Here is an 18,725-nt window from a genome sequence, read left to right on the forward strand (position 1 = left end):
TCTGAAGATAAGGAAGTGGCATGATCAGGTATGTGGTTTAGAGAGTTCACATTACAGCAGTGTGCCAGAAGTTTTAAGCAGAGAGCACGCTATTTGCTACGAGTTCAGCTGGAAAGGGCTTGGCAGCTTTTCCGGGAGGAAGGGAGGAGAGGCTGAATTAAAGCAGGGCAGCAGGGAGGGAAATGGAGGAAGGGAGGAGCTATTTAGGGAGTGAACTTGATAGTCCTGAATTACCACATCTCTAGCATTTTCATCTGAGCTGGATGGAGGTCCTATTCACCAGAAGAGAAAATTGAAGTGGGAGGTAGGTTTGGGAGTGAAAGGTGATAAGTGCAATTTTGGACACACGGAGTTTGAAAAGCTTGTGGGACGTCCAAAGGGAGAGGTTCATTTACAAACCTGGTTTTGTGCACTGGAGGGTCTCAATGATAGGAGTAGGAGGCATTTATACACTATATTCATTTAAAAATAAATAAATGATGAATACCTACTACATCCTGAGCTCTGTTCTAGGCTCTGAAGATACAGCAAAAAACAGAAGAGACAAGGGCCCTGCTCCAACATGGCCTACATTCTAATGGTGTGAGTGGGTCAAGAGTGGAGAGGCAAGACAATTATCAGTGATATATATGTTAGTTATAATAGTATCTGTGAAGAAAGATAAAGATACTACACAGTGATTGAGTACAGGTAGGACAGGTGAGGCAAGTAAGATTCCCAGGGAAATGTGTAAGGAGGCACACATTCTCAGGTGTGACCCTGAACCTGCCTCCTGTGTGCCCTGGACACCTTGCTTGCCTGCCTTATTCTTGTCTGACCCTGACTGGATACCAGATATTTTCTACGGATAACCAGGGAAGCTTTATTTGAAAGGTGACATTTGAGTAGAGAACCAAATAGAGAAATAAGCCAGGTATCCTCAATCCAGGGAAAGAACATTCTAAGTGGAAAGAACCACATGTGCAAAGGCCCTGAGGCTGGAGGACACGCAGTGCGTTTAAGAAAGGTCTCCTAGAAATCTCACCAAGGAGAATACCCAGAAGAAATGCGAACCAAAGACAGAACCCCTATGAGAGCACAGTATGGGAAAAGAGTCTGCAAGGAAAGGGCAAAGAGCCTGCAAGGAAGACTAAGAAGGACAGGCCAGGGAAGTAGGAGAAAAGCCCCAGAGAGTTCTATCACCAAGGAGCAAGCTTCTCAAACAGGAAGCAGTTAATACTGTCAACCATTGCAGAGATCAGGTAGGACAACACCAATCTTATACCACTGGTATCTGGGAATGTATTCTGCTTGCAGCGGGAAACAGCTATGACTTGAAGAACTTTCCTAAGCTAAGTCTACACCCGAATAGAAATTTTGGTGCACACTTCTAAACAATCCTCTGTCTGGGATGGAAGGTCACCATAAAAACTTTCACTTCGGACAAACCCAAGTGATGCAGAAACTAAAGGTAACAGTTCAATTGGAACACCTTCAAGCCGATCACAATAGTCTCACAGGAATTGATTCATAACTAAAGCCTCTGAATTCATGTCCCAGCTGGCCAAATCCTCTCCTATAAATAGGGTCAGTTGCTGAAGTTCATTTCCCTATGATAATACATAGTCTCATTCTCTGATCTTCCACCGAGGCACAATACAACACATTGGACTTGAGAGCATCCTGATAATCCCCAATCTAGATGAATGGGCACCATTTACATGAATGAGCATGAAGCCACAGGTTCAACTTAAATCAAAACTCTTTGTTCCACGGGGCAGTTCTCTTTTAACTGCATTCCAGTGCTTTGGGGAACTTGTGGCTTCACAGTTTCATCACCAAAATTCACTTACCAACCAAAACGAAATGACAAACATCAGTGAGTATGTGGGGTTTCATGGTTTAATCAGAATCAGAGAGGGAGACCATCACTGTGATGAAGTCCAACAAAAGGCTCATTATATAAAATCAAAAGAAAGCCAAGAAACTGAACATGCTCAAGCTCACACCTGCCCATGGAATAATAATATTTTATTCTATTTCTCACCATTTGGAAGAAAAACCTGGAAAATCTTAAAACTCCAAGCAAAGCTCTCTTTTAACTTTTGAAATTCTAAACAAATTTGTTTACTGAGCAATGCTCAGGCATGTAAAAGCATTGCCCCACCCCACCCCCCACAGTTTTAATTAATTTCTAACAAGGTAACCTGAAACCAGTTTAGATAGGTTTTTCTTTAAAAACCATAAAGTGTAAGCTATACTGCTGGCTGACACCTTATTCTGGCTCTTTTCTGCTCTAAAATGGCTGAAGTAGAAATGAAGAAGGAATTCATAGTGAAGGATCAATTCATGGACTTGGGGTTTTGATACTTGGATAAGAAACAGAAGATCCTTGCACTTGGCCACTTAGAAAGCCTCTTGATGGTGGCAGAGATAGTAATTTAATTAATTCACAGGTCCAGGTGTTGTACGTATATTGTCTATATTCTTAGAGCATGTCAGAAAAACTGGAGGGCAAAGACTCTGCAGTCATATGGCAGGTAAAAAACAGCTGGCTTGTAAGCATTTCACATAGTCAAATGTTTGCATTAGAATTACAGACCAAACAGACATCTGTCTCTTTATATAAATGTATTAAGATGCCCAAGATTTATACGCACCTCAAGATTAAAATACTTCAATAATCTATTTTCTAATGTGTTGGTTTCATCCTACCTTCAAAACCTCAAGCCAATAATCTGCTTCCTGTGTAATCTGTGCTTAAATGGAAAATTATCTGATTTTTTTACCAGCTATCCATTCAAAACTTTTCCTTTATCATCATCATATCATTTTGATATTTGGCAAAACTAATATAATAAAAAAAATTTCCTTTAATTGATTCGTATTACCATACATAGAAAGGTCCAGCAGGACCTCGACTGCCCCCTTTTAAACCAAAGCCAGAACCAGAAAGAGGTCAGATATGTGGAGAGTTTGCTGCTGTTGTTGCTTAGTCACTAAGTCACCGCCGACTGTGTTGCAACCCCACAGACTGTATCCTGGGTTTTGCTGATAGCTCAGATGGTAAAGAATCCACCTGCAATGCAGGAGACCCCATTTCGATCTCTGTATCACGAAGATCCCCTGGAGAAGGGCATGGCAACCCACTCCAGTATTCTTGCCTGGAGAATCTCATGGATGGAGGAGCCTAGCAGCTACAGTCCATGGGGTCGAAAAGTGTCAGACACAACTGAGCAACTAAGCACAGCACAGCACAGACTGTAGCCTGCCAGGCTCCTCTGATCACGGGACCTCCCAGGCAAGAATACTGGAGTGGGTTGCCATTTCCTTCTCTGGGATATCTTCCTGGACCAGAGATCGAACCCAGGTCTCCTGCATTGGCAGGTGTGTTTTTTACCACTGAGCCACCAGAGTAAGCCCATGTGGACAGTGGTTGACCTCGTTTTAGACTAAGGTGGGTTGGTTCCAATGTTTCCAAGTGCACTCCAAGACGAGATAAAAATGTAGTCCTGTTGTCAGGATGATCAGAAAATCCGTGTGGTGACACGTCAGCAAGCTCAAGGGCTCTGTAGGCAGTGCCTTCCACTTTTTCTAAGATACTGCAAGCATGTGCACTTTTACACAGGCTGATGTTGAACATCCTCTAAATTACAGCTGTGGAAGCCGAACCACGTGTGAGGCCCCGAGCCACAGCATCCTTCCGGCTCTGGAAACCCAAGTGGGTCACCCTTCACTATGCTTCTTGGCCCAAGAAGTCACTGCAAAGCAGCAGGTGGACTGGGAGCAGAGCATTCTCCCTTCACTCCCAATTGCAGGTGAAGCACCCTGAGGCCTTCGACTTTGATGCTTACTGTGAAAAAAGAAAGGAAGGGAGCCTCTGAAAAGAGACCTTGCAAGACTTTTAAGCAAATGTCCTCGGATGCACTCTGCCTAAGCTCAGAAGACACCAAAAAGGTAAGAGGGATCCTTACTGTAATTCAGCCAAACACAGCAAACTCACTCCCAACTATTACATTAAAAAAAAAAAAGCAGGGACGCTCAGGCCGGGCTGACCAGACCTAAGAGCATCTTCGGGTCTCTCCTGGACGATGCAACACGGGGGAATAATAACAGTTAAAAGAGCGGGGCCACTTTAGGTAAATGAAAGAAAACGCATTTCCATATTTTTAAACAAAGGGGTTCTGCACCATCTGTCCCTGTCTGGGTGCTCCCTACTCCACACTGAGAGGATTTGCAAGGGATTCAAGTGCACCTTATAGATTAAATAGTCACTCGGCTGCTTAAGCCCGGTTGCCCAGACAATGGCCGCGCGGAGCACCCCTTCCTCCTTCCTTCCTGTCGAGTGTTCTGCCTGACTACACAAACTCAATGCGCGCGGCTCCCCCGTTGCAAGAAGTGGACTTGACCGGAGCTAAAACCAACAAAGGCAGATTCTGGTGGGAGCTGCGGAAGCGCCGGGCACTGAGTCAACAGGCGGGTTTTATTGAAATGCAAATGGCGCGGCCGCGGCCCCGGCGCGCCACCTCCCGCCCCTTAACTTCTCAACCCCCGCGCCGCGCCGGCCTGAATGGGCCCATTGACGCGCCCGGCCGCCCGCCCCGCCGCGCGGTGGCCCGGCCGCCCGGGGGCCTCTGCGGGCGCGGGATGGGACCCGCCGTGGCGCTCAGGCCTCGCGAGCTTTTGTCATCGCTTTCATTTCAGCACAGCGTCATCGCATCCTCCCGCATCCTCATCTCCCTCGCTCCCAGACCCAGCCAGGTTGTCCGTGGCCTTAAATGCTGGTTCTCCCTATTACTGGGCTGCTGCGTTGAAAGCAAAAAACAAACAGAAGTCCCAAGTTCCACCGTGGTGGTTACCTCCTCCCCGCCGCAAGTATTTACTCACTTAACCTTAAGTATGTACTCACTTAAATCCTGTTCTCTTTAATCCAGGAGGAACCGGACAGATTTTTTCGGGTGCTAGGTAGTTTTTGGCTTAGAAGGAGGTAGGTCTCACCGATACTCCCTAAATGCTGAAATAAAAACAGATCCCATTTGCCATTTGGTTACTGCTTGCCTCTGTCCTCACGCCCCTAGTCCATTGTTTAACTTTGACTAGATAATATTAAGCTTGGGTGTTTTTTGTTTTGCTTTCCCCAAAGTTGAAAGTTAATACATGCATTGTTTAAACAGTGTTGGGGGGGTGCGGGTTGGAGGGAACACAGGTAAGTTTTTTTCTTCACAGAAATAAAAGGCTTAATTCAATTTTTAAAGCAAACTCTGAGTTACTAGCAATAACCTTAAAGCTAAACCTTTCTTAAAAGATCACTTGAAAACATAAGATAACCTTCTACTAGCTGCCTATTTAGCTGCTGTTTCAGACTGGTAAGTGTAACCGAGAACAAACCTGACTCCATGTTGATCCGCTTTCTTACCCCCAACATTGAGCTCTGTGCTGAGTCATGCTGACTCTGAGCCTTCCTGAAACAGCGATTACCTATAAGCTGAAATATACAGGATAGCCCCCTTTCAAGGCTCTGACATTTCAAGATATAGCACTTCCCCCATCATAATAGAGGTAAAAAGCTGCTGAACAAAAAATAATGATTGTGTTGTTTGAGGTTTTTAAAGCATTGCATCACATGGGGACAGCTGCAAGAACAAAGGAGTTTGCACCAAGAAGTTTGCAAGGACACCCTCTCCCCTTTTAGTGTATCAGAGGCCTGGATTCTAAATGGTTAAGATGGTTCTTTGGGCTGTTTTCTTGGCCTGCTGGCTTTCCAAACAGAGTCACTGTTCCCTGCCCCAACACCTCATCTCCTGATTTATTGGCCTGGCATGTGGCAAGCAGTACAAACACTCAGTACCATTAGGAAGTAAGGATTGATATAACACAATAAATATAATTAAGTAAATCCTTATTTTTCCCTCACTTTTGTAAATTCACCAGAGTGTAATCATATTTGAACATACCATAGATGTGTAATTCAGTTAACAGTGCAGATTATTTTTCTAAAAAGCAACTAAAGGAATATTTACTCTCTACCATCTTTGATTTTACATGAGAACTTTTCAAATTATTATGTCAAAGTAGACTTTAAAACAAGAAATTTCAAAGTTGATATAAAGTTAGAATATTTTATACTCCTGAAGGAACAGATACTTTGGCCATCTGATGCAAAGAAAGGACTCATTTGAAAAGACCCTGATGCTGGGAAAGACTGAAGGCGGGAGAAGGGGACGACAGAGGATGAGATGGTTGGATGGCATCACCATTCAACATGAGTTTGAGCAAACTCCGGGGGACAGTGAAGGACAGGGAAGCCTGGCGTGCTGCGGTCCGTGGGGTCTCAAAGAGTTGGAACTGAACTGAAGGAACAGATGTCTTCTGTCTTTTGTTTTTGTTGTTGTTGCTGTTGTTTTTGGTAGTGCCTCTTTATCCACCTACCCAACACATACACAGAGTTTTGGGCCTGTAATAAGTGATCAATAATTGTTGGATTGGATTGAGCTGAGCTGAGTAGATTTAAATTGAATAGAGCTGGACCTACAAAACACTCAGAATTGCACTAACAGCAGTAGCGTGATGGCATTTTTTCTGTGGTACATCTGATGGCTCTGTTTGCCCGGTGTGTCCATTTTCCCTTAGCATAGAACAGCACCTGATTTGCAACCAGAGGATCACCCTCCCCTACTCACTGTCCAAGGGATTCACATACATGGCTGCAAGGCCACAGCTAGTCCATAGGATACCTTTGTGCAAATTAAAGTCATACACCCCTTCCTCCAGGCAGAACACCAGGCTTGCCCAGCAAGTAGCTGGTGCTGCACTGCCTGGTCAGCTGGAAGTTATACATGGTTCACGATTAGCCTCAGTCGTTCTCATTTGCAGCAGTACACTTACTCACACTGGCCAATCAGCCCATTCAACTTCTCAGGCCACAGTAAAGAGTTTCAGAAACAGAAATGTGAACTGAGTTGAGCTTATGAAAGTTAGCCAGAGAACTTTAGCTGGAATTATAGAAATGAGGCATTCTTACTTTCTGGTGGAATGATTAAATGGCGGCATACAGATTTGGAGCTGCACTTGACTATCATCATCATCATCAATGAGGAAGAGTCAGCAAAAGGTGCATGAGATGGAATCAGTGACAGATTATGAATCGTATCCTATGAGTACCTGGATTCAGTCATGTCTGAATCAAATCACCTTTTCAGTTATGTTTAAAAGCCAATAAATTCTTTTTTTTGAATAAGCCAGTTTAATGATTCTCTGTCATTTATAAGCCCAAAAAAATCTTAACCAGAATGATTGTTATGGCAGGAAGAGATAAATCTTACAATTGATGGTATTTATGTAACTGAATTTATCTGGTATTTTGACATCAGTGCAGTTCATAATCCTTTCAGTAACAGGTAACTCAGTATAAATCAATCTTATAAACAACCATTGCCTTTTCTCCTTCAGTATACAATGCATTAAAATGCCTTTTCTTCTTCTTCAGTATATATTGCATTAAAATACATGAATGGATTTCTATTTTCTTTGGGGATTTGAAAATTTTCAGCAATGCCAATTGTTTAATACTGTCAGAGAACTAAATGGGGGTTTAGGTGGGAAGGTTGAAAATAACCCAAGGAGCTAATCCTCTTAAAATGTTTACTTTAGATTATAAGTAGAAGATATATGACACATTGAAATTGATTTTTAAAAATCTTTTCACCCCCATTGAGAAGTTTAATAAATTTGTCAAGTACCTGAATATATAAAAGAGATGATTACATAGATTATGAGAACTTAGAAAACAATAATCACTGAATAATAAATGGTAAGACTTCACTAAGAAGAATTTATACCAAATCAAAAGGATTTCTCAATTGATAACCATTGCAGCAATTTGTTCTTTGTTTCCGGAAATATTCAAATAGATGATAGAAGACGAATCATGTGTCAGGGGACAGTAGAAAGAATTCTGCCTTGCAGTGAAAAATTAGACTGGTTTTGAGGTTCCTTTTAATTTTCATATCCTGATTTTATGATTCTAAATTTGTAGATGTAGCAGATAGGAATTTGCCTCCCTGCCCCGAAATAATTACTATCTTATTATCAGTTTAAAATGTTATCATCATGCCCTCCCACTTAGCATTCATTCACAATTATCATTATATTACTCTGAAGTATGTTTATTTGGACCTGAAAAATTAAATCTTATCCAAAGAAGTATAACTACCTGAATTATTTCCAGTTTTTGCCCAAAGCTAAGTTCCTGTTGCTGTTTTCATTTTAAAATCTAAGAACAGAGGATTTATATATGAATGAAAATTAAAAGAAACTTCAATTCATTTTTCCTAGTTCCTGTTCTTTGTTATTCTTGGCTGTACCGTTGCCATACCTTAGAAGACTGAAAAAAAATGCCCTTAGTTCTTTGTTTTGTAAATATTGACTTCTTTCCTTGCTGTAATGTTTAATATATCTGCTTTCTATTTTATATTATAGTTTTAGTACCTTGTTGATAGCTCCACTCCTCCTTTGAAATTCCTAATACTGATATTTAAGAAGAAATGACCCACAGCTAATTCAGTTGCCCTGACTCCCACCTGACCTGCCTATGCTATCTGTGAAGTTTAATCAGCTGGAGAAAAGGGTCAGAGGTTTCACAGCTCTTTTAACAAATGTGAAACAGTGATTTGAGCACTTAAGCATTTATATAACCTCCTTGTAGCTTGACTTCCTGTACTCGAATCCAGAAACTGAACTCCACATTTCCCAGACTCCCTTGCAGCTCAGGGGTCCTCATGAGATCTAACTTCTGCCAAGCAGACATGACCACTCAGAACTCAAAGGTGAACATGAGCATTGTGAGCAGTGGACATAAAGGGAGAGATCAGATCTCCCGAAAGCAGAAACATTCAGTTCTTCCATGCCAGCTATAGTAGAATTTCTGGAGTATAGTTCCTATAGTTATAGATTCCAAATTCCAAACACCAGGAGTGTTTTCTTCAAAGCATGTTTATGTAGGAGTTATACATTTCTCAAGGCTGTTCCATTCCTCAATATGTAGCAGTCACCCACGCCTGTTTCTCTGGCCCTCCTGAAGATTCTTTAACTGTGTGCATGCTCCGTCACTCAGTCATGTCCGACTCTTTGCATCTCCTGAACTGTAGCCTACGAGGCTCTTCTTGTCCATGGAATTCTCTAAGTAAGAATAATGGAGTGGGTTGCCATGCCCTTCTTCAGGGGATCTTCCCAACGCAGGGACTGACCCAGGTCTCCTGCATTGCAGGTGGATTCTTTACTGTCTGAGCCACCAGGGAAGCCCTTAAACTACCTAGTAGCTCCTTAAACTGATTAGAGTGAATTCTGATGGATAAAGTAATTAGTAACAGGGATGGCTTCTCGGGTGAAGGGAATAGAAAGCTGAGATTGGTTGTCTGACTTGGTTGGATGTGAAGACACTGAGGATCTAATTATGATCAGAGGATGGAGCTCAGTAGTGAAAGATGCCTAAACATTGACACACAGACACACTGGAATGCTGCTAATACAGAACAGAATGTCTGTGTGGTGGATTGACTAATTCTAATTGTACTAGAATGCTTAAAGAAAGAAGAAGATAACATCAAGGTTTTAAGTTCTTAGTTGAAGGCCTGGTCAGAGAACAAGAGGTCACTGTAATTTCCCTGAAGACAACTGATCTCTTGACAGCTACATTTTTTATTCTGACATAACCAAAAATGAGATAGAGTCTATCCTATGGGTTTTGAATTATGACATAAGTGAAATTTACATTTATATTAGTTTTCTGATGTGAAATTTTAGATTGCTTGGTGGAAGAAAATCCTGTTGAAATTGGCTTTCTTATTTAAATGAGAATGATTAAATCCTGGAATGGGAGGATGAAAGAACAGAAAATGAAATGCTTAGTAGAAGAAAGAAAGTATAAAATTCTATAACCAACTTAAAACCAAAGAAAAAGATAAGAATGGCTTTGCTTAATTATCTTCTCCAACTTTTTAATCAAGCTGCCTGTCTCCATTATCTTGGATAGATGATTTGATAATTTAGCTCCTATGCTATAGGGAGAAATAGGATTGTGACTGAATTAAAATAGAAATGAACATTACTCAGAGAAGATTTGATGATTGGCTTTTTTCTTCCCCACTTTTGAAGAGAAGGTAAGAGTGCATTTGTAGGAGGAATCATTGCATTCCATCAGTCAGGAGCACATTGCTCTTGCTATTATCATGCGGATGTTTAAGTACGGGAGGATAGATAGGTTCTGAATAGTATAGGGATACACTGTGCCAGATATTGTACATTGTCTCACCCGACTTTCACACATCCAAACTCTCTTCTAGGATGGAGGGCTAAATACTAAGTTTACAAGACTCTCTCTAACTACAGTTGCCCCAAGCAGTCACCCCAACCTGAGAGCTGGATACAGAAGTAAGCAGTGTGAGGCAGTGGCCAGACACACAGAGATCAGTTCTTCTGGCAAGGACAGTGGCAGATCTGGTTTTCCTGGGCAGCAGCTAGCATCTACTCCTGTTTCAAGTTTCCCCAAGCAGCTGACTCTGAAATGAAGGCTAGCATATAGAAAGTTTATCAGGGAGCACTCTCAGGATCAACATCTGTAGGGTTAGGCAGAGGGCAAAGTAGGACTTCCATTCAGTGTCATCTAAGGCCTCAGCTGACCCTGTGGAGAAGCTCTGAAACTCAGATGGTTTTTCAGAATTGTCTTGAGGCAAGGGGGGTTTCCCTGGTGGCTCAGCAGTAAAGAATCCCCCTGCTAATGCAGTCCCTAGGTAGGGAAGGTCCCCTGAAGGACGGCAAAGCAACCCACTCCAGTATTCTTGCCTGGAGACTCCCCATGGACAGAGGAGCCTGGTGGGCTGCAGTCCATGGGGTCACAAAGAGTCAGACACAACCGAAGTGACTGAGCATGCATGCATGAGGCAGGGGAGCCAGGCATCTTCATTTGGGGAGTTTCAGTCACAAGCAAGTCCCACCACAGATTCCTCCAATGTTATAGGGTTTGCTAGACCATGTGGTCCAAACGGCAAGGCCACTTGTTCTGCAACTTGGACCCACTGCAAATCCCACTCAAACCTGAAAGTATTTTGGGTCACCTGATGTATAGACAGGAGTAGAATTGCCAGACGTGAAATATGATGTTTCCAAACTCATTTAAGACTACCTAGTATTATGCTTACTTTTTTGTGATGGGAGCTGTGAGATGCAATAATTTGTCCTTTGCTTTGAAGATGGTATGACTATTTTGTTTCAGCATGTGCCAGAACATGGCCAGGAGGCTACTACTCTGGAATTAAACAGCATCCTCACGTTGGGAAGTACTAGAAGAAAGGACAAGCTACATGGTAATCAACCAACTGGGGTACTGCAACAGGCCATCCAGGTTACAGGAGGAAAAAAAGATAATTAAAGTAGCTGGAAAAACCCAGCTAGAAAATCCACTAACCAGCTCAACTAGGGTTCACGATCTATTCCATATATTAGTAACCATTAGTCTACATCACACATAACTAGAAATTGGGGTTTGTGTACTACTGATTCAGTCTCAGAATCCTAAACCATAAAATTAACATAAAAGTTGCCCCCAAGCCTTTAAATGCCTGGAATCTCTGAAAGGGACGTATGGCGAAATATACCCTCAACACAAGATGTACAAAATTCACATAGAGAGAGCCCAACTAAAAGTGATCTCACACAATCTGCGAAGACAGAAATTTACGGAATCCCATTTGGGAGTCAGCAAACACAACATGCAACAGAATCCAACAGCAAAATTCAAATAATGGAAAACTCTAAGTTACTATCAAATAAATATACTTAAATTGATTAAAGCCATAAAGTAAATAATTTAAAACATTGAAATAACAAGACTCTACGAAAAGCTACTCAGAATTCAACAGAGAAAAAGATTTTAAAATATGAGAGTGTAAGAGACACCGAACAGAAAATGCAAAAGCTCATCATAGGATTTCCAGAAATATAAAAGAATGAGGGAGAGGCATAATGGCTAAGGCTTTTCAAGAATAGATAAATGACATTAATTCTCATATTCAGAAAGCATGGTGAGTGCCGAGCTGAGTAAATAAGTATAAATTAAATCTAGGTAAAGGGAGATCATAAAAGCAAGCAGAGATTAAAAACCTGAGAGGGGAATGATAAATAGACTTGTATCAAACTTCTTAACAAAAGAAATAAACTGACAATGGAATATAATTTCAACATGCTGAGATGAAATACCAGATAATTCAGGATTCCATTGCCAACCAAATTTCTATTCAATAGTAAGGATGAAATAGACATTCCCAGACACACAAGAATCAAAATCTTTACTAATACCAGTCTCACTGAAAAACATCTAAAATGTGTACTTCAGAAAGAAGTGACTGAACTCAGAAGGAAAAAATAAGATGCAAGACATAGTTTTATGCCAAGAAATGGTAAACGTGTGTAAATCTGAAAATCAAGATGGAACTAAAATGGTACGTGATGATAACTTTTATAGTAAAAGACTTTTCAAGGACTTTATATACACATACACGCACATGCATTTGTATGCTTACACACACACAAAATATATATATGCACGTGTATGTATGTATGCATATAGACGGAATCAGTTCCCAACCAGAATTGGCAGAGAACTGGGGGAAAAGTTCAGTCAAGTGAAAAAGGCAGAAAAGGAAAGGGGAAGGAAGTAAAGAAAGAAAAGGAAAGGAAAATGCATGGTAAATAAAAGGCATAAAATAATACATAGAAATAAATGCAAATATGCCAAAAATCATATTGAATGTATATCGTTTAACCTGTTAAAAGACTGAGATTCTCAGATTAGATAAAAAGACCAAATTCAATTATATGCTGATTCCAACAAACATACCTATAATTTAAAACGTTAAAATTTAAACTAATGTGATGAGAAAGATTGGAGAAGGGAATGACAACCCATTCCAGTATTCTTGCCTGGAGAATCCCATGGACAGAAGAGCTTGACGGGCTACGGTCCTTGGGGTTGCAAAGAGTTGGACATGACTGAAGTGACTTAGCATGCACGCACAATGAGAAAGGTATACCAAGTAAATATTAATCCAAAGAAGGTTGTTGTAGCCAGATTAATAGCACACAAAATAGACTTTAAGAGAAAAGGAATTTTTAGAGATAGATACTATATAATGGTTAAGTAAAATTTTTGCCTACCAAATATAATAATTTTAAGTTTGTATGTACTTAAACCACCAAATGTGTAAAGCAAAAATTCACAATATTGCAAAGAGAAGTTGACAACACCACTTCACATTTATACCTCTCTGAAATGGTGGATGAAGATCAATAAGTATGGAAACAGGGATCATTGCACATGGGCTAGAAAGATATTTTAAGGAGAAATGTTCTAAAACTACCATCATGATATTTGTACAATTTCATAAATTTACCAAAAATCATTGTGTTGAACAACTTTAAATGGATGAATTTGAATCTGGGTCTCTCTGCCAATTATTTCTTAATCCAAATTAATAAACTGACATTGTGATTTTACATCAGTTTCTATGAGATTGACTAAGATGAATCAGCTTCCAAAATGTGTTCCAAAAAGAACACATTTTCAACTCAGTGATAAAGTCAACTTTCTGACCCTACAAGTTCACATCATTATGAATTCATGAAAGTAAATCCCACCTTGTGAGGCCACCTGACAGACAACCATCTGACTTTCTTAACGTAACAACTCTTCTACTTTGTCATATTTGAACTCTTCTATTTGAAACTATTTCCCTTGTGCCAACCCTATGTTCGTTCACTATGGTGACTGGAAATTCAGCTTTTCATATTAATCTCTAGAAAGTAAGATTATTTCTGTGCCCCATATGACATGCTCCAATCACGATTGCTTACAATATGCTAAACCTGAAGGAAGGGATAGGTCTTTACATTACAGAATAAACGAATCTACAAGACAACCAAGTGAGTTGTCTTAGATTGCCGTTCCAGACTATGATGTAGATTTCACAACATATGGCACTCGATAAACATTTTGATTGATTGTTTGTCACAGCAAATAAAAACATAGCAATTTATTATTTTCAAATATTGAAATTCCCCAGAAATATTTCTTTACCGTATTACTTTCACCATAAACCTAGTAGAGAGAAATTAAGTCAAGCCAAATTAATAAGTTAAATGGTTCATGTTGAACATCTCTTTCAACATGCTTGAAAGAGACATGTGACTGTAATACATGGGCCTAGTTTGGTACCACTGATCTTGTGTCTAAGCTCATCTTTTCCATAATAATTATCAGTACATCTTAACATGACACTGAGAGGTAATTAAGTGCACTTCAGTCTGAAATGAAGAGAAGGATGTGGGAGAGGGAGTAAGTTTTTCTCTTTTCTTTCACAGTCAAAAAAATCAAAGAAAACTATTCTCTGAGACACTACCCTGGTGGGATGGGAGAGCATGGATGACTTTTCATCTGGAGCATATTTCTCTTTGTATTTCTATCACAGACTTTCTTTCTTAGAGACACTACATAAATCAGTACTGAAGAAATAATTTATAGTGGCAGAAGAGGAAAAGAGGAGATGGGGGTGGAAGACACTCCTTCATAGATCACAGTGAGAAATCCTAAATTTTTTGCAGATTTTGTGAAGACTGAAGCAGGAGGCAGCTGGGGAGAAATATGAAACATACAGTCCCAAACAGATTTCCCATATTCATACTGTGGCTGGGATTCATCTGTTTATCATTGGATGCAACACAGGCTGGGGCAAAATGTGCCATTAATAGTTTTGGGGCGATTGGGAAGCAGAAAAGGAAATGGTGAGCCACAGAAAGGTCCCCCGAGTTAGCTGCCTTCTAACCAGACATGTTTAATAATCTGTGTACAGACAGCAGCAAAATTTACAACTTACTCTTCCTGGTGGCTCAGTTGGTAAAGAATCTACCTGCAGTGCAGGAGACCCAGGTTCAATCCCTGGGTTGGGAAGATCCCCTGGAAAAGGAAATGGCAAACCACTCCAGTATCCTTGCCTGGAAAATCCCATGGACAGAGGAGCCTGGCAGACTACAGTCCATGGGGTTGCCAAGAGTCAGACACGATTGAGTGACTAATACTTTCTCACTTTCTCTTTCTCTTCCCAATCAATCTTGGGTACCAAGATTGCTTATTTCTTACTGTGCTCTGCTTAGTTGCTCAGTCCTGTTCAACACTTTGAGACCCTATGGAGATGAGATGCTTTGGGATATGTTTCTGTGGAGACATAGCCCAAAAAACAAGAGAGTTTATTTGGCACATTTCTCCTTCTGATTGGCTCAATTTTGATAAAATAGAAGAGACTGAGAATCTGATTTACATTTTCAAACAACAGGTGAGAAGAAGTCACAACAGGTAATTCATTATATAATCTGCTTTTCAGGAAGATGTGGTATGTGTGTGTGTGTGTGTGTGTGTGTGTGTGTCGGTGCCATGCAGCATGTGGGATCTTAGTTCCCCAACCAGGGACTGAACCTGTGGCCCCTGAATTGGGTGCTAGGAGTCTTAACCACTGGACTACCGGGAAAGTCCCAAGATGTGGGCTTTTGACATTATCCCCAAAAAGTAACCTTAAACAAACTTACATTTATGCCGTTTGTAAGTTTCACTCTATGGGTCATTCTCCTGAGAGGTACAAAATTAGTCCACTAACATGTCATAGTTGGATATAGATGTTTAATCTGAATAGTTCAAACTGAAATATTTCTTCTCTTGAACTTGTGATGGGCTTTAAATTTTCACTTGCATCTTTTAGGATACCAGTGTAATGGAATACTAGTCTAATATATTAATCAATGTCTTTTACCTTCTGAGAGTATCTGTTACCTTTGACTCTGCCCCCTTCAGGCAGTTAGACTGAAGGACTCCATCCCCTCACAGAATTTTCTCAGAACTCTGAGAACCAGAGTGTCAAGGCTTAGAGCCCAGGTATGCGACAGAGGAATCAGAGGGACACATAACCAATCCCTCCCGTGATCCCTTGTCCACATAAATATGTGAATCACACACAAAACTAAAACATTTCACCCATCTGATTGGCCTGCAACCTCCTGACTCTGTATGGAATTCTAAACCATGTCCTACATTTGTCTAGTATTTACTTAATGCCTATACAAGACTTATAACAAGTAAAATTATAATTAGGCTACCTTTCCTGTTCTCCAAGGGCTTTCAACTTCACAGAGAAAGTAAGAAATATATCCAAGTAAGTGTAATACCAAGTGTTACACTTGGTATAATAAATCAGACACTTATTTGTGTCTGACTCTTTTGCAATGCCATAGACTGTAGCCTGCCAAGCTGCTCTTTCCATGGCATTCTCCAGGCAAGAATACTGGAGTGGCTTGCCATTTTCTTCTCCAGGGATCTTCCTGACTCAGGGATCGAACATGCATCTCCTGCATTGCAGGCAGATTCTTTACCAACTGAGCCACGAGGGAAGCCCTGGATTATACAAGACTTAAAAAGAGTAAAATTATAAGTAGGCTACCATCATGTCCTCCAAGGGCTTAAAACCTCACAGAGGACATAAGAAATATATCCTGGTAAGTCTAATACAAGCCATCATGTGAAAGTGCCACCAGAGGAGCTCTCAACATAAAAGACCATCCCCCACAGCAACTATGTCCTTCACACCATCTAAACCTGTCATTTTTGGGGGGATGAGGGGGTTACTTGCATGTCAATGGACTTCCTGGCTAGAATAAACTTCGTGACCCCCATGGACTGCAGCCTACCAGGCTCCTCCACCCATGGGATTTTCCAGGCAAGAGTACTGGAGTGGGGTGCCATCGCCTTCTCCGAAGCAAGGATTAGTCTCCGTCTATACAATAGGATTCTAAGGACACAGCACATACCCTCACTATTCAAAGCATATTTTGTTGAATGAAGGAAGGAAGGAAGGAAGGAACTCATGCCAGGGTCTATTTTTGTCCTGTGATTTTCTTTCAAATTTTCTTTTTCTGTGAGAGTTTAGAGAAGTAGGCTGTGTGCTGAATTGACCACTGCCACGTTGGCACCACCACCAACTGCCCCTAAGCCTAGGAACTGCCCCGGAATCTTGCAGTTTTGGAGAGGACTTGGAAGAGATGTGCAAGGGTGCAAGGTGAAGCCAAGTCTCTGATTCTCTGGAGGCCCCTGCACACATGGGCAAGTCTCTGAGAACCACCCACTTGGCCCAGCAGACTGAGGCAGTTAAAGAGTGTCTCAGAAATTCCCAAGAAGTACGGCAGCTTGCAGAAAAGCTTTTGAAAACCACTCCAATGGGCTTCAGTGTCAATTCCTCTGACCTTCGAGGGTAGGTTTGCAAGCTTGGCACTGGTGCATCCCACTTCATCATCCCCAACCCTAGTTCTTCTAAAAGTTGTCTAAGTTCCTAATTCTCACTTAACCTCTTTATATGTAGAACACAAAGAGCAGCTTCTGTTTTCCTGGCCAGATCCTGATTTGTCCATTCAATTAGGGAGTGTGAGTTTACCCTGCCCCTACACACATGAACAGTGTATTTCTGGAACATTCCATCTCAGTGATTCCAGATTGATTTTCCTTTTGCACAAAAGGAAGTCAGTCTCAAAGGGAAAAGAACTTGTTTTCACATAAGATAATTTTCTGTCAATTAATATTTGAGATATTAAGCTGGTTATGGTTCCTAAATATTCACCATTTCTGAATAATAATGTGCTTTAATTCATGATGATACTTTAGTTCTGGATGTGTGTGTGTGTGTGTGTGTGTGTGTGCTCAGTCGTGTTGCACTCTTTGGGACCCCATGGACTGTAGCTGCCAGGCTCCTCTATCCATGAGTTACCTGGCAAGAATACTGGTGTGGGCTGCCATTGCCTTCTCCAGGAGATCTTCCCAACCCAGAGACTGAATCCTCATCTCCTGCATTGGCAATTGGATTCTTTAGAGACGGCATCACCTGGGAAGCTCCATATTTTACCTGGGCATCACCAATAACTTAAATCCTTATCTTTTCGTGGGTATCTTTCTATTCCACTAATAGGAAAAGCAAAAGGAGAAGAGGGTGACAGAGGACCAGATGGTTGGATGGCATCACTGGCCCAATGATGAGTTTGAGTAAACCCCGGGAGACAGTGAAGGACAGGGGAAGCCTGGCATGCTGCAGTTCATGGGGTCACAAAGAATCGGACACAACTCAGCTACTGAACAACAACAATAGGAAACGCTGAGACATGTGAGAGCAAGAACTCTAATATATCATGTTCTTTACTTTGGAATAATACTAAAATCCCAATGTCATTTGAAATAGAAACTTTCAAAACTAATGGTAATTTTATATGAATGCTTTAAGGGACCACACCTTGAAATGTAACTTTAAACTTAAGAATATAAGCACACATATTCGAGTGATTGATTTTAACTCTCAGGAATATTTTATTGTATTTTCCTGAAAATTTTACACAAATTTTCCACTTCTGGAATTTCCCAAGGCAAGTTGGTCCCCATGTCTGCCAAATCCACGAGATTACTCACAGATAATGCCAAGGGGGCGGCAATAGCAACAATATTGAAAAAAAAAAAAAACATTTTTTAAAAGATTACCCCAAGTTGGCCCTTCACTTTGTGGATTTAGGGAACAGGTTTCTCCAGGCAGGGTGTTATAAACACAGAGCAGTGCAGCACTGAGAGCATGACTTTTGGGGTTCCCACTGGCCTCTTTCCTTTGGGAACTGCTGTA

At 41.0% G+C, this 18,725-nt stretch overlaps 1 protein-coding gene across 2 annotated transcripts; it reads left to right on the forward strand.

Moving 5' to 3' along the window:
* Nucleotides 1–3,566: 3,566 nt before the first annotated feature.
* Nucleotides 3,567–7,220, forward strand: LOC147355182 (uncharacterized). 2 transcript variants are annotated; one of them, XR_015144367.1, is made up of 3 exons: nt 3,567–3,936; nt 4,684–4,876; nt 6,114–7,220. XR_015144367.1 is itself a non-coding variant. In XM_086346878.1 (2 exons), exons 1-2 carry the CDS (start codon nt 4,351–4,353, stop codon nt 6,134–6,136), a joined length of 549 nt encoding a protein of 182 aa, XP_086203004.1. In that variant the 5' UTR covers nt 4,213–4,350; the 3' UTR covers nt 6,137–7,220. The 2 variants fall into 2 exon arrangements, 1 of the variants encoding a protein (XP_086203004.1); XM_086346878.1 differs by lacking the exon at nt 3,567–3,936 and having other exon boundaries at nt 4,213–4,876.
* The last annotated feature ends 11,505 nt before the right edge of the window (nt 7,221–18,725 follow it).

This window comes from Bos grunniens, chromosome 17 (assembly GCF_055505025.1).
Source record: "Bos grunniens cultivar Pamir isolate PY7600 chromosome 17, Bosgru_T2T1.0, whole genome shotgun sequence".
Taxonomy (NCBI): Eukaryota; Metazoa; Chordata; class Mammalia; order Artiodactyla; family Bovidae; genus Bos; species Bos grunniens.